We start from the raw sequence: 16,142 nt of genomic DNA on the forward strand, positions 1-16,142 counted from the left end.
TTGCCTGTTCAAATCCTTCCTGTTCCTGGAAGACAGAAGGACTGCCCTGCCTGGAGCTCCTCTCCATTAGCATTGGTTCATCTGATGCTGGGAGAGGAGTGCTGGACTGGGCAAAACTAGAGGTGCCTGTCAGGGGCAACTGCTTCATGCCCCTTCAAAAATCTGCACCCAGGGTCTATCAGGACATTCCTTGGGGTGTAGGCCCATACAACACTTCGACCCACATCCGTAGATGTGAGCACGCGTTAGCAGAAGGTAAACGGCATTTCCATGCATTGCTCTGGTTTTGCCAGAAGCAGCTTAGTCATGCTGGCCACATGACCCGAAAAAACTGTCTGCAGACAAACGTCGGCTCTCTTGGCCAGTAAAGCGAGACGAGCACCGCAACCCCAGAGTCGTCCATGACTGGACTCAATTGTCAGGGGTCCTTTAGCTTTTACCTTTACTTGTCCCTAGCTACTTATGTTCTCCTTTAATGTTTAAATATTTAGAGAAATAACTGAGCCCTCCAAGACCTCATGCATTTTTCTCTGCACCAAATAGGCACTTTTGTCTTGGAGGAAAGAGGGCTGACTGGAAGGGTCAGGGGAGAAATAGCAGAGGCGGGGCAAATCCTATTTTGTGTCAGGGACAGATTGAATTGGGTTGCAATTGACTCAGAGTGGAACCAGACTATTTCAATACACTTGAGAGGAATGCATAAATACTGAAGGATGGGAAAAGGTAAACCTAGTATAAATAAATATATAATGAAGACATCACAATAATTTCACTGTATTCTACCCTGTTTCAGGAGAATGGGCCCACACAAGTGTCTGTCTAATATACATATACATATATAATAATAATAATAATAATAATAATAATAATAAATGTCCAGTAGCTTATCTGAAGAAGTGTGCATGCACACAAAAGCTCATATAGATACATATACATTACAGAGAAACATCAAAATCATTGGAATGGAGGAGAATACAGGTAAATTTGACAACTATTGATTTGATATTTGTCTTAAGAAATGTGCTATGATAAAAAATTGTATAGTACATTGAAAAGCTTGCAGCTGTAAAATAATACAAATGAATATATCAGTATCATATGGATTTAATCTCATTTCTGACTCTGTTAAGACACAACTTGTAACGCTATGTTGTGTAGAATATTCACATCTTCCCCATTATGTTTAGCCAAGCTTTCTTCACATCCTTGTTGCGCAATGTATATATAATAGGATTCAACAAGGGAGTCAATATGCTATACATAAGTGGGATCAGCTTTGTATTCACCGATGACTCTGTGGGAACAGGTCTCAAATAGGTGAAGATGGCACTACCATAGTACAGAAGAACCACTGTTAGATGAGAAGAGCATGTCGAGAAAGCCTTTTGCCTCCCTTCTGTTGATCGTATTTTCAAAACATTTGAAATTATGTACACATATGAGAGAAGGATACAGAACATTGGTGTCCAGGCTATGAATAACCCAATGGTTAACAAGAGCTTTTGGTTGAGGGAAATGTCCCCACATGACAATTTCAGCAATGGTGGAATGTCACAATAGAACGCATCTAGGCGGTTGTCTCCACAGAAGGGTAACTGAAAGGCAAAATAGGTGTGTACGGCAGAGTTGAGAAAACCACACACCCAGGAGGCAGTAGCCAGCTGCAGGCAAACATTCCTTTTGATAATCAATGAATAGCGCAGGGGGTTGCAGATGGCTACATAGCGGTCAAAAGCCATTACTGCTAAAAGAAGGCATTCAATACCGACAAAGGAAAAGAAGAAAAACAGCTGGAGCACACAGCCTGTGTAGGAGATGGTGCTACTTTCTGTCAGAAGGAGATGCAACATTTGGGGGATGGTGGTAGTGATGTAGCAGATGTCAAGACAGGAGAGGTTTCCAAGGAAGAAATACATGGGAGTTCTGAGCCTCTGGTCCACTATGGCCATGGTGATGATGAAGGTATTCCACAGCACAGTGAATAAATAGATGATCAAGAATCCACTGAACAGCAAGAAGTGTACCTCCTGCAGATTTTTAAAGCCAAGGATGATGAATTCTGAAAGCTCTGATTGGTTTTTTGCCTCCATATCTGATTCCTAGAGACTGGCATTCGGAGGCATACTGCTTCAAACAGTGGAAGGAGAACATAGCTGTTGAGGCTAGGAAAAACTGATAGTCTTTGTCTAAAACCCTTTTAAAATCATTCAAGGGTCCCTTCCCACTCTATAATGATAAGATTCTACATTTATGTAGCTGACAATCACTGTCTCCTGTGACAATGGATTCCGTGGTTTGCCTTTGAAGGAGTACTAGCATTTATCTGTTCTACACCTTGTAGCTTTCAGCTTCATCGCATGTCTCCACACAGTTCTTCTATTAGGTGACAGAGAGAGACAAACTTCTCCCTATCCACTTTCTCACTTCCTCTTTTTTTCCAGGCTTGAGTTCAGTTCACCACAACTTTGCATCTGCTTGCATTAAGGGGAAAGAAATCCACATGAAAATTTGGAATTGTTTACCTTCATATTTCTCCTATATGCATTTCTAAAGCAACATTCCCTAATACAATGTGTTTGCAAAAGCTATTTTCATTAATACACACATTTCTATGCACATTTTCTCCAATATTGTTGTTGGTTCCGAATGAGATCTCATTCACTTACATGCAGATGAAAATTCATAGTATGTTAGAGTTCAGTAGAGTCATTCAATATTTGACTATATCACAACTGGTGCCATACCTTTATTCATTTTGATTGCATTTCTTCAATACAAACTAATATTGTGTCCCACCAAATTTTGTTCTCCCATCCATAACACATTCATTTCCTTACCTGTGAGATGAGCCTTCTCCCTGTTGGTAGCATTCCATGTGGGTTGCTCATGGATTTCACAGTTTCCTTTCATATATAGGCAATAATGCCTTTGGGGAGTTCTACCCCAAGTGCATTTCCACCAAGGCAAGACTTGCAGAAGTTTTTCAAAGACCTTTAGCTAATCAATTGCATCTTAACTAAATCATACAGAAACGTCATGTATATTTCAAATAAAACATTCTTGAATTGTATAGCCACAATTGTACCTAATGTTGCATTACTTTGTAAGGAATACTTGATGTTTGTGTTCATTGTATGTTCCTCTAAAAGATTACACACACACACACACACACACACACAAACATGCATTTACAAAGAGAAAAGAAGCAGGGCACTTCCTTGAGAGAACTCTCTGTATTAGCAAGAGTAGCTGTCTTTTAATAAATCAAGAACAATGCTGACCTCAATCAAAATATGGGAATACCTTGAAGGACAAGACTCTGGGGCAATTGACAAAGGATTGGGAGGCTCCACAAATGTAACACTCATGTCTAGGGAGGCAGGGATTCCTTGAGGTGGTCCTTCCACTCCAAGTTTGACCCTGCTCAAGTGTCAGCCCCTTGCCCCAAACATGGGACTGAGAATGAATATACGCCCAATGCTTCAGCGAAAGCCTACCTACATCTGGAATGAACAAAGCTGTGGCCAATTTTTAAATCCCATAATGTTGTCCTGTGCAGTTTTTTTACCCATCTTACACTAGGCCTTTTTTCCCCTGCAGGTAGAGGTCACTGCAATAGGGTGCCAGAAGGATGAATTTGGATAGAGCAGTTTCATTACTGCTTTCATTTTATTAGCTTCACAAAATGTTTTTTTATCTATGACAGAGAGGGAAAATATATTTGTTGAGGTGTTTGTGTGTTGGAGAAACTTACATGAAGGAAAAAGTATTTAGTTTTACTCTTGCATTGTAGTTTCGACTTACTTCTTTTTTTAAAAAAACTATATATTAATGTTGCAACCTGTCAGGAATCTGGGTGGATGGCCTACAGGGTCCTTCCTAATTCTTGATTACAAATTATTAGTATTAGTATTAGTATTTAGTATTACTAAACAGATTCCACTTACTCTTTCATTTGTCTGTACATATATAATAATGTAAGCTCTGGGGTGAGGGGAGTTGGACTGCATGGCCTCTGGGGTGCTTTTCAACACCTGATCCCATGAGCACACAGATTCTGGCAGCCAAGCTCACAGCTCCTGCATCAGATCTCCAGGGAGACAGCAAGCACCCTGAGATCTTGTTAGTCTTCAGATGTGAAAGCTCCAAGATGCTCTGACTCAAACTGCTGTTACCCCACAAATCATTCTTTTCACCTGAATTAATTTCATAAACCTTAGAGTGGCATGGGGTTAATATCTATGCATCTCTGGAGGTCCTGTGCCATGAAGGTTAGGGTTAGTTCCTATAGCAGGTTAACACCTTCTTTTAAAAAGTGATATTTGCCTGACCATTTCAAAGATAAACAGTTCATTTCTTGTCCAAACTCTAAGTAGTGATGGGTGAATCTGTCAGTGTTGGTTTCTCTCAGTTTCTCCCATGCCCCCTATTTCAATTCAATTATTCAGATTTCCACATTATATTAAAGTCTTCTTCTTTTAATCCTCCTGAATATTCCTCAGTATTTTATTGTAAATGTTCCCAAATATACACTTTTTTTATGAATTTTAGGCACGAACACCACAACCCAGTAAATGCATGCATTATTTGGCAGAGAAGCTATGTTACAAAATTTTTAGAAGTATGCATTATCAAGGTTAACTGTGTTTCAGTTCTCACATTTTCCCCCATAGTAGCACAAAAAAACCAAATGCTCGTGTGAAAATATGAGGTATTTGATGTCAGTTTGGGTCTCCATGCTACCCATCTTCATCTCTTTCTCATACTCTGGTTGATCTCAGCCTGTAGTAACAAATTGCTGTGAATCTTGTTTCCTGAAGCAAAACACCAACTACTTTACTTTTTAAAGAAATGTGCAGGCCCCCCATCCAGAGCAAGACTAGGGGTCTGATGTGCAGGCTTTATGCTTTTCACAAGTGGACCACAGACAACACTAGTTTCTGAAAGATATCAAGTGATGCTAAAAATGGCATTTAAAAATTGCAGTTAACATCTTAAATAGTTGAAGCATAACACAAGGGCAGGAAACTATGGTCCTCAGATGTAATGTGGACTCCAACTCCCTCCAGCCCCAGGCAACATGGCTAATGGTTAGGTGCAATGGGATCTATACTCAAGCAACATCAGAAAGACCAGAGGTTTCTCAAAAAGAACATATTTTTAATGAAATCAGTGTCTGTTTATGTAACCACTTAAGAACTGCTTTTTTTAAAGACCATATCAATACCATACCAATAATGTAAGCTCATGATTGTATCTGACAAATTAAAACTCTGAGTGCAGGCAGCTCCCTGTTTCCATATGCACAATATTAACAACCTAAATAGTCACTTTGGTGCTACTAATGCAGCGGTTCAACTTCACTGTGGAGGTACACTCTATTGTTTCTTGAAACAGATGCCAACTAGTGTCATGATGGAAATGCATTATTTTATTGGTTATGATAACAGAAAAGAAAAAGACAATATGCAATGATAATTACATTACAGATCAAGCAGAGCAAAACAAAAGCAACCAACATAGTGTCTGTCTGTCTGTGTGTGTGTGTGTGTGTGTGTGTGCGTGCGTGCGTGTGTGTGTGTGTGTAGCAGATGGGGCTCATCAACTTGGGGAGGTAGTCCTTTCAAACCTGGAATTTTTATTCTTTGCCTACATTTCTATTCCTACTTGACTACCCTAACTGATTTCAATAGGCTTTCCCCAAGCATGACCAAATTTGGATCTAGCTGTCTAATTTTAAATTGATGTTCAAGTGGTATATTTGGAAACAGTTGTATTTCATAAAAAATGACACATACTGGAGGTATAGAAATAGAATTGCTGATGGCTTATATTTCACGTATTTTCACCAAAGATTTAATCCTTTCAGGAAAAATAAAAGCTTAATACAGATAGCATCTTCCAACTAAGCAGATTTTCCATTACAATATTTTGGAATGATATGAAATAGTGCTGGGGGGGGGGGAGAGTTCAATAAATTGGAACAAAGATTTTGGCATACTACTAAACTGAATATTTGGAACACCCCACAGGCTTTGAAACAAAAATTGAAATCTTAAGCCCTAGCTATAATGTTCCAAGCCCCCACATTCAATTTCCCAACACTACTACACGATAAATCCAAGGATTAATTGACATCAGTCTATTTCAGGACAAGATTTTCTTCATCATTCTCTTCTGTAATGCCCCCTTCACATCTTTGTTCCTGAGGGTGTAAATCAGTGGGTTCAACAAAGGGGAGAGAATATTATTAAAGAGGGCAATCATTCTATCCTTGTTCAATGAGTAGCTGGAGAAGGGCCTGACATATGTAAAAAGACAGCTGCCATAAAAAAGCAAGACAACAGTGAGATGAGAAGCACAAGTTGAAAAGGCTTTCCTTATCCCATCTGAAGAACGCATTTTCAGAACCCTCAAGATGATGTGACTATAGGAAAGGAGGACACACATGCCTGGTCCAAAGCCCATTACAGGACTAGTAGCCAGCATGGCAATAATACTGCTTGAGATGTCCCCACAGGAGATAGCTACAAGAGGAGGGATGTCACAGTAGAAGTAGTTGATCTTATTCATACCACAAAGGGGCAGGCGGAATGTGATAAGGGTGTGAATGGTGGTGTTGAGTGAACTTGTGAACCAAGAAGCTGACACGAGTTGGGCACAGAGTTTGTAATTCATGACCACATTATAGCGGAGAGGATTGCAGATGGCAACGTAACGATCATAAGCCATGGCAGCCAACAGAAGGGTCTCAGTACCAATGAATAAGATGAAGAAAAAGAGTTGCACCTTGCATCTTTCATATGAGATGGCATTTCTTCCTGAAATCAGGTGCACAATTATCTGTGGAATAGTGGTTGTAGTCTGGCAGATGTCCAGGAGGGATAGGTTACAGAGGAAGAAATACATGGGAGTTTGAAGGCTTGGTTCTATGGAAACAAGAGTGATGATGAGAATATTCCCCATCAGTGTGAAAAGGTAAGTGATGAGGAGAAATCCAGAAAGGAGGAAACACCATTCATAACTGTTTGAAAATGTCAGAAGGATGAATTCAGATGGGGCAGTTTCATTACTGACATCCATTTTATTAGCGTCGTAAAATGATTTTTATCTATAGAAAGAGAAAAAATAATTTATTAGGTTTTTGGGGAGCTGGGGTAATTAAATGAACAAAGAGAGAAACATTTAAAACTTATGCTTGTTCCAATGGATTTACATCAGCCATACATAACTTAAGGCTCCTCTCTGAGTATTTCCAATTTGGGCACAACATTAAATCCTCTATAAGATATCACTCTCTTAGATAAAGATAATGATGATTAACATGTCACCCATGTGACTGGGTTGCTGCAGACACTCTGGGCGGCTGCCAACAAAATACTAAAAGCACAATAAAAAATCAGATATTGAAGAATTCTGTATGTGTCTTCTAAAAGTCACATAGTTGTTTGTTTTCTTGACATCTGATGGGAGGATGTTCTCTAGGACAGGCAACACTACTGAACAGGCTTGATGGTGCAAGCTTAGTTCTGATCATGTCAGACTTGTTTTTCCTTTCCTTTTTAAATGCTCAGCAAGCTTGGAGATACTATCAGATTTGTAGACCACTTAACAGAGAATATCATAGTAGTGTACACTGTACTATAGAACACAGTAAAAGGGTGGAGGGTTGTTATATAATTCACCATGGTCAGATAGATAAATAGATAGATAGATGATAGATGATAGATGATAGATGATAGATGATAGATGATAGAGATAGATAGATAGATAGATAGATAGATAGATATAGATGATAGATAGATAGATAGATAGATAGATGATAGATAGATGATAGATAGATAGATAGATAGATAGATAGATAGATAGATAGATGGATGATATAGATGATAGTCACACTTCAGGGAATGATGAAGCAAACATGAATATTTTAAACTATCTCTGACCATTGCTTGATACTGATTGTCATGGAATCCTACAAAGCAATTGCTCCAAAACTAAAGGCCTTGCTGCAAACAAATAGGAGATTAAGATACCACCAGGGGAGTCAAAATGCACCAGCTCTCATTTTTTATGAACAGTAAATCTGAGTGGGGGGATATATCCATGCCAGTTCTGTACAACTGAAGAATTCATGATGGTTAAAGCTATCCATGACCACAATGACTATCTTTCTTCCTCTGCTGTCAGAGTCAATGTGTGCCATTGAATGCCAGTTGATGGGGATCACAAGTTGGGAGAATGCTTTTGCACTCAGCTTCTGCTTGGGGGCTGCCCTTAGGTATCTGGCTGGTCACTGTGAGAACTGGATACTAGACTACAATGGTGCTGTACTCTGATTTGGCATGGCTCTTCTTAGGTTCAATTTATCTTTAGAAAAGACGGTCTGAAATACATTTAGTATCACCTTGGCATTAAACATCATATTTGCATTGAGAGGCAGTTACATAAGACTAAGTTACCTGCAAGGCTCACCAATTATAATCCTCTAAACTGTGTTTAAATCTTGGATTCCCAGATGGTGAGGGGGCGTTCTTACTGAATATTTTCTCTGTGTTGCAGTTCATGGCAGTAAGTCAAAGATTGCAAACCGTACTATTATCTTTCAGTGTTTGCTTTTATATATCCACAAGCATGCTAGTTGGGCCTCCCTAGTGTGGTGGCATGTATATAAGTGTCTGGAGGTGGAGAACCAAAGGGAGTGTAGAAGAAACAGAACAAAACAGGAAACTAGTCCCACTGGTATAAGTTTCATGATTCACATTATTTGGACATTTTTCACTGGAAACAAAGTTGATACAGTGGTACCTCGGGTTACATATGCTTCAGGTTACATACGCTTCAGGTTACAGACTCCACTAACCCAGAAATAGTGCTTCAGGTTAAGAACTTTGCTTCAGGATGAGAACAGAAATTGTGCTCCGGTGGTGCGGCGGCAGCAGGAGGCCCCATTAGCTAAAGTGGTGCTTCAGGTTAAGAACAGTTTCAAGTTAAGTACGGACCTCCGGAATGAATTAAGTACTTAACCCGAGGTACCACTGTAAAGGTACGGTGAGGACACTTAGAAACTTTGAAGAGTTTGGGGCCATTTTCCCTTGTGAGATTCCCACCCATCTTCAGGTTAAGAGTCTTACAGAGCTTACAAATGTATTCACCTCAGATTAAACAGAGGAAAACAAAAGCATATTTGTGGATGAAGCAGACGGGGCTCACCAACCTGGGATGGTAGTCCTTATAGGAGAAGGAAAACTCTTATCCTAAGACACTAACTTGTGGGATTTCTTCAGGAGAATAAAAGGTTAAGGAGTAAACCCTATACAAAGCCAGACTGGAGTCCCTAAGGCAATTGGATGGTGCCTTGCATGCCTCCTTCTGGCAATTCCTGCAGCCAGGCTGGTGCCAAATGTTTTGCTCTGCTTTACTATGGACCACATCAGTGAGGTCGATGGCCTGGAGTCATGTCATCTGGGCAGCCCAGGACCTCCATACACACTGCCCTGGCTTGCACCCCAAGGAGGTTACTTCAGTGCCACTAACGCAGCAGTTTGACTTCACCCCCTAAGGCACACTCCATAGTCTCTCAAGACAGATGGATGCCAACAATGTTCTATTCCATAATATGATGCATCAAAATGAAGTCTAGGGGAAAAAATTGTGTAGCTGAATTGATCTTACAACCGTGCCAGAATGTCACAAATTCCAACTATTTATGAATAAATTGCTTTTTGCTCCCCCTGTCTTATCAAATGAGTAACAAACAACAGCATGTTTTCAAATGTTTAATTGGAAGATGTTGCCACAGTATCTGTATTAACCTTTTATTTTTCCTGAAAGGATTAAATCTTTGGAGAAAATACATGATATATAAGTCATCAGCAGTTCTATCTCCATACTTCCAGTATGTGTCATTTTTGATGAAATACAACTGTTTCCAAGTATACCACTTGCACATGAATTTAAAATTATAGAGCTGGATCCAAATTTGGTCATGCTTGGGGGAAGCCTATTGAAATCAGTGGGACTTAGGTTAGGCAAGTAGGAATAGAAATGTAGGCAAGGAATAAGAATTCCAGGTTTGAAAGGTTACACACAGAATTCATCTACAGTGGTGCCTCGCAAGACGAAATTAATCCGTTCCGTGAGGCTCTTCGTATAGCAGTTTTTTCGTCTTGCGAAGCAAGCCCATTGACAGCTTAGCGGATTAGCGCTATTAGCGGTTTAGCGGCTTTTAGCGGATCAGCTGATAAGCGGCTTATCAGCGGATCAGCTTATAAGCGGCTTAGGGCTTAGGAAAAGGGAGAAAAAAGGGGGGGAAACCCCGCAGGAACTCACAAGACATTATCGTCTTGTGAAGCAAGCCCATAGGGAAATTCGTTTTGTGAAGCGCCTCCAAAACGGAAAACCCTTTCGTCTAGCAGGTTTTCTGTCTTGCGAGGCGTTCGTCTTGCGGGGCACCACTGTAATTTGTTCTTTCTAAAACATTATCACTACATATAACTGGATAATGATGATGATTGAAATTATTTAGCTTTCTATCTTGCGATTCCTCTCAAAGGAATTCAGAGCAGGAAACAACAAGCGATAAAACAAAACAAAACAAAAATGTTTTGTTTTTGTTTTTTTAAATCCCAGTATACATCTTGACTTAAAAGGCTTCCAGAAAGATGTTGTTCAGTTGGTGCCAAAAAAACCAAGACAGATTATGTGTGTCTAAAGCAGACACTTTTAGAAAGTAATGTGAATGGGGGGATCAAGTATGTAATAATAAGCCCTGGTATATTACAATATTTAAGCCAATAATAACAGTATCATAATATCATAAGTCAGAGAAAACTGTTGGAGATTTTCCATTATTATATTTTTGGAATGATATGAAATAGTGCTGTGCAAAAGAAAGAAAGAAAGAAAGAAAGAAAGAAAGAAAGAAAGAAAGAAATTATTCCTCATCAATTAGAAAGAAAAAGTATTTGACATTTTTTTAAAGGGCAGAGAAAAATTCAGTGAAATACAAATATCCAGATATGCATGATTTCTGATGTGCTTACTTTACTTTTGAAACAGTTGAAGAGGGTATTTGAATTTTGAGTCCTATGTACAGTCTACGGAGCATTTTACCACTGGTCTGCACCCTTCATCCTTGCAAAGTGCCAGGAGTACCCACCATGAGGTAAAGCCTCAAGCTGAAATTATGAACAAATTTTCAGGTGCCCTGTATATGGAACAGAAAAAATTTAACCATCTTTCTCTTTTGGGAGGAAGGGTGGGGAGGAAAGATTTTGGCATACCATTAAACGGAATATTTGGAACAACACTTAGGCTTTAAACAAAAACTGAAATCTCAAGCCCTAGCTATAGTGCTCCAAGCCCCCACATTCAATTTCCCAGCACTACTACACGATAAAGCCAAGGATTTATTGACACCAGTCTATTTCAGGACAACATTTTCTTCATCATTCTCTTCTGTAATGCCCCCTTCACATCTTTGTTCCTGAGGGTGTAAATCAGTGGGTTCAACAGAGGGGAGAGAATGTTATTAAAGAGGGCAATCATTCTATCCTTGTTCAATGAGTAGCTGGAGAAGGGTCTGATATATTGAAAGATAGAGCCACCATAGAAGAGCAGAACAACAGTGAGATGAGAAGCACAAGTTGAAAAGGCTTTCCTTATCCCATCTGAAGAATGCATTTTCAGAACCCTCAAGATGATGTGACTATAGGAAAGGAGGACACACATACCTGGTCCAAAGCCCACTATGGGACTAGTAGCCAGCAGGGCAATAGTACTGCTAGAGATGTCCCCACAGGAGATAGCTACAAGAGGAGGGATGTCACAGTAGAAGTAGTTGATCTTATTCATACCACAAAGGGGCAGGCGGAATGTGATAAGGGTGTGAATGGTGGTGTTGAGTGAACTTGTGAACCAAGAAGCTGACACTAGTTGGGCACAGAGTCTGTAATTCATGACCACATTATAGCGGAGAGGATTGCAGATGGCAACATAACGATCATAAGCCATGGCAGCCAACAGAAGGGTCTCAGTACCAATGAATAAGATGAAGAAAGAGAGTTGCACCTTGCATCTTTCATATGAGATGGCATTTCTTCCTGAAATCAGGTGCACAATTATCTGTGGAATAGTGGTCGTAGTCTGGCAGATGTCCAGGAGGGATAGGTTACAGAGGAAGAAGTACATGGGAGTTTGAAGGCTTGGTTCTATGGAAACAAGAGTGATGATGAGAATATTCCCCATCAGTGTGAAAAGGTAAGTGATGAGGAGAAATCCAGAAAGGAGGAAACACCATTCATAACTGTTTGAAAATGTCAGAAGGATGAATTCAGATGGGGCAGTTTCATTACTGACATCCATTTTATTAGCGTCGTAAAATGATTTTTATCTATAGAAAGAGAAAAAATAATTTATTAGGTTTTTGGGGAGCTGGGGTAATTAAATGAACAAAGAGAGAAACATTTAAAACTTATGCTTGTTCCAATGGATTTACATCAGCCATACATAACTTAAGGCTCCTCTCTGAGTATTTCCAATTTGGGCACAACATTAAATCCTCTATAAGATATCACTCTCTTAGATAAAGATAATGATGATTAACATGTCACCCATGTGACTGGGTTGCTGCAGACACTCTGGGCGGCTGCCAACAAAATACTAAAAGCACAATAAAAAAATCAGATATTGAAGAATTCTGTATGTGTCTTCTAAAAGTCACATAGTTGTTTGTTTTCTTGACATCTGATGGGAGGATGTTCTCTAGGACAGGCAACACTACTGAACAGGCTTGATGGTGCAAGCTTAGTTCTGATCATGTCAGACTTGTTTTTCCTTTCCTTTTTAAATGCTCAGCAAGCTTGGAGGTGCTATCAGATTTATAGACCACTTAACAGAGAATATCACAGCAGTGTACAATGTACTATAAAACACAGGAAAGGGAGGGGCGGTTGTTATGTAATTCAAAATGGCCAGATAGATAGATAGATAGATGATAGATAGATACATAGATAGATGATAGATAGTCACACTTCAGGGAATGATGAAGCAAACATGAATATTTTAAACAATCTCTGAACATTGCTTGTTACTGATTGCCAGGGCATCCCACAAAGCAGGTGATCCAAAACTAAATGCCTTCCTGCAAACAAATAGGAGATTAAGACACCACCATGAGTGCACCCCGCAATGACTATGGTGACAGCACAGAAAAATAAAGAGTCAAAATGCACCAGCTCTCATTTTTTATGAACAGTAAATCTGAGTGGGAGGATATATCCATGCCAGTTCTGTACAACTGAACAATTCATGAAGTTTAAAGCTATCCATAACTATAATGACTATCTTTCTTCCTCTGCTGTCAGAGTCAATGTGTGCCATTGAATGCCAGTTGATGGGGATCACAAGTTGGGAGAATGCTGTTGCACTCAGCTTCTGCTTGGAGGCTACCCTTAGGTATCTGGCTGGTCACTGTGAGAAATGGATACTAGACTACAATGGTGCTGTACTCTGATTTGACATGGCTCTTCTTACATTCAATTTATCCTTAGAAAAGACAGTCTGAAATACGTTTAGTATCACTTTGGCATTAAACATCAAATTTGCATTGAGAGGCATTTATATAAGACTGAGTTACCTGCAAGACTTACGAATTATAATCCTTTAAACTGTGTCTAAATCATGGATACCCAAATGGGGAGGGGGAGTTCTTACTGAATATGTTCTCTGTGTTGCAGTTCATGGATGTAAGTCAAAGATTGCAAACTGTCCTATTATCTTTCAGTGTGTGCTTTTATATATTTACAAGCATTCTAGTTGGGCCTCCCCAGTGTGGCGGCATGTGTACAAGTGTCTGGTGGTGGAGAACCAAGGGAAGTATAGAAAAAACAAAACAAGAAACTATTCCCACTGGTATAAGTTTAATGATTCACATTATTTGGACATTTTTCACTGAAAAGAAAGTTGATAAAGTGAGGACACTTAGAAACTTTGAAGAGTTTGGGGCCATTTTGCCCTGTGAGATTCCCAGGTTAAGATTCTTACAGAGCTATATGGGTCACTGGATGACAGGACCAGTCATCCCTCTGCCCCACTGTTCTCTTGATGAAATAAGGTTTACTTATGTTAAATGTTCTGCACAACCTTATTGAAATCCTGAGTAAAAAGGCACTGGGAATGGTCAGCATAATAAAGAGGGCCTCACCCTCTCACCCATACAATAGGGCTTGTGCAAATGAACAGCTATGACACACCCTAAACATTGTTGGAATCTCTCAACTAGGTCACCCAGTTAGACCCTGCATACTTAGCTTGCACCATGACAGAATTCAATGCTAGGCAACTCCTGGGTGTTTCCAACTTTAACAAAGTGTCGTTTCAACTGCTCCACTTCTATGACAACTCTGATTAGCTGCAGTAGTCTCAATCCTTCATCCTTCCTAAGTGCCTGCATTTCCATCCAAGCTCAGGAGTACACATCATGAGGTAAAATCGCAAGAGTCTTTTTACAATCAGGAATCAAAGGGAGAAAGGAGGCTTCGAAATACTAAAGGAGCACTGACAGGAAAGAAAATATTGGGCATCTTAGCAACCATCAAGTAACCCCAGAAACCTGCACCAACTGATGTTCTAAACAAATCTTCAAGTGTACCGAATATGAAACAGAAATATGTAACCTTTGCTGGTGTCAAGCCAAAAAACTTGATGGCAGGATTTTTATTTATTTTATTATTATTATTTACAGCACTGTTTGGTATACAACCCTGATACCTTTTTGTACCATCACAATAAAATGAGATTCTGGGCCCTAGTTACACTGCTCCAAACCCCAACTTCTACTTCCTGGCAAAATTAAAAAGTAAAGCTAAGAATTTCATGGTATTTTCTTCATCATTCTCTTTTGCAGTGCCCCCTTCACATCTTTGTTTCTGAGGGTGTAGATCAGTGGGTTCAACAAAGGGGAGAGTATGTTGTTAAAAAGGGCAATCTTGCTATCCTTGCTGAGTGAGTAGCTGGAGAAGGGCCTGATATATTGAAAAATAGAACTGACATAGAAAAGCAGGACAACTGTGAGATGAGAAGCACAAGTTGAAAAGGCTTTCCTCATCCCAAAGGAAGAATGCATTTTCAGAACCATCAAGATGATGTGAATATAGGAAAGGAGGACACACATGCCTGGTCCAATGCCCATTACAGGGCTAGCAGCCAGCATGGCAATAATATTACCAGAGATATCTCCACAGGAGATAGCTAGGAGAGGAGAGATATCACAGAAGAAGTAGTTGATCTTATTGATACCACAAAGGGGCAGGCGCAATGTGAGAAGGGTGTGGATGGTGGCATTGAGTGAACCTGTGAGCCAAGAAGCTGACACCAGCTGGGCACAAAATTTGTAATTCATAACCACATTGTAGTGCAGAGGGTTGCAGATGGCAACATAACGATCATAAGCCATGGCAGCCAACAGGAGTGCCTCAGCACCAATGAATAAAACAAGGAAAAATAGTTGCATAATGCATCTTTCATACAATATGGCATTTGTCCCTGAGATCAGATGCACTATTATCTGTGGAATAGTGGTGGTAGTCTGGCAGACATCTAGGAAGGATAGGTTGCTCAGAAAGAAGTACATGGGAGTTTGAAGGCTTGGTTCTATGGAGACAAATGTGATGATGAGAATATTCCCCATGAATGTGAAGAGATAAGTGATGAGCAGAAATCCAGAGAGGAGGAAATTCCATTCATTACTGTTTGAAAATGCAAGAAGGATGAATTCGAAAGGAGTGGTTTCATTACTGACATCCATTTTATTACATTAATCGATTGATTTTTTTCTGTGGACAGAAGCAAAAATATGTTATTTGGTGTGGTGGTGCAGAAAATTTAATGAACAATGGAAGAAGTGTTAGACTTTTACTCTTTCTATGTAGCTTCAACTTGTTTCATTTTTAGCTATCTATATATTAATGTTGGAACCTGTGAGGAGCTTAGGTTGATTTCCTACAATTTCTTTCCCAACATTTGATCACAAATTCTTAGGATTACTAAGGAGCTTTGACTAACTCTTACTTTTTTTCAGAATATACTAATGTAAGCTTTGACAGGGCAGAGGAGTTTTTTACTGGGTAGCCTGCAGATTC

At 39.7% G+C, this 16,142-nt stretch overlaps 3 protein-coding genes across 3 annotated transcripts; all 3 read right to left on the reverse strand.

Moving 5' to 3' along the window:
• Nucleotides 1–1,163: 1,163 nt before the first annotated feature.
• Nucleotides 1,164–2,090, reverse strand: LOC307200203 (olfactory receptor 5V1-like; the record flags this gene model as incomplete). Its single annotated transcript, XM_079948620.1, has 1 exon — nt 1,164–2,090. One exon carries the CDS (start codon nt 2,088–2,090, stop codon nt 1,164–1,166), a length of 927 nt encoding a protein of 308 aa, XP_079804746.1.
• Nucleotides 2,091–6,147: 4,057 nt separating this feature from the next.
• On the reverse strand, nt 6,148–7,083 carry LOC307200438 (olfactory receptor 5V1-like; the record flags this gene model as incomplete). Its single annotated transcript, XM_079948983.1, has 1 exon — nt 6,148–7,083. The coding sequence occupies one exon, from the start codon at nt 7,081–7,083 to the stop codon at nt 6,148–6,150; it is 936 nt and encodes a 311-aa protein (XP_079805109.1).
• A 4,347-nt stretch (nt 7,084–11,430) lies between these two features.
• On the reverse strand, nt 11,431–15,691 carry LOC307201531 (olfactory receptor 5V1-like; the record flags this gene model as incomplete). Its single annotated transcript, XM_079950804.1, has 2 exons — nt 11,431–12,212; nt 15,229–15,691. The coding sequence occupies 2 exons, from the start codon at nt 15,689–15,691 to the stop codon at nt 11,431–11,433; spliced, it is 1,245 nt and encodes a 414-aa protein (XP_079806930.1).
• Between the last annotated feature and the right edge of the window lie 451 nt (nt 15,692–16,142).

Source organism: Podarcis cretensis (assembly GCF_951804945.1).
Source record: "Podarcis cretensis genome assembly, chromosome: 13".
In the NCBI taxonomy this organism is placed as follows: Eukaryota; Metazoa; Chordata; class Lepidosauria; order Squamata; family Lacertidae; genus Podarcis; species Podarcis cretensis.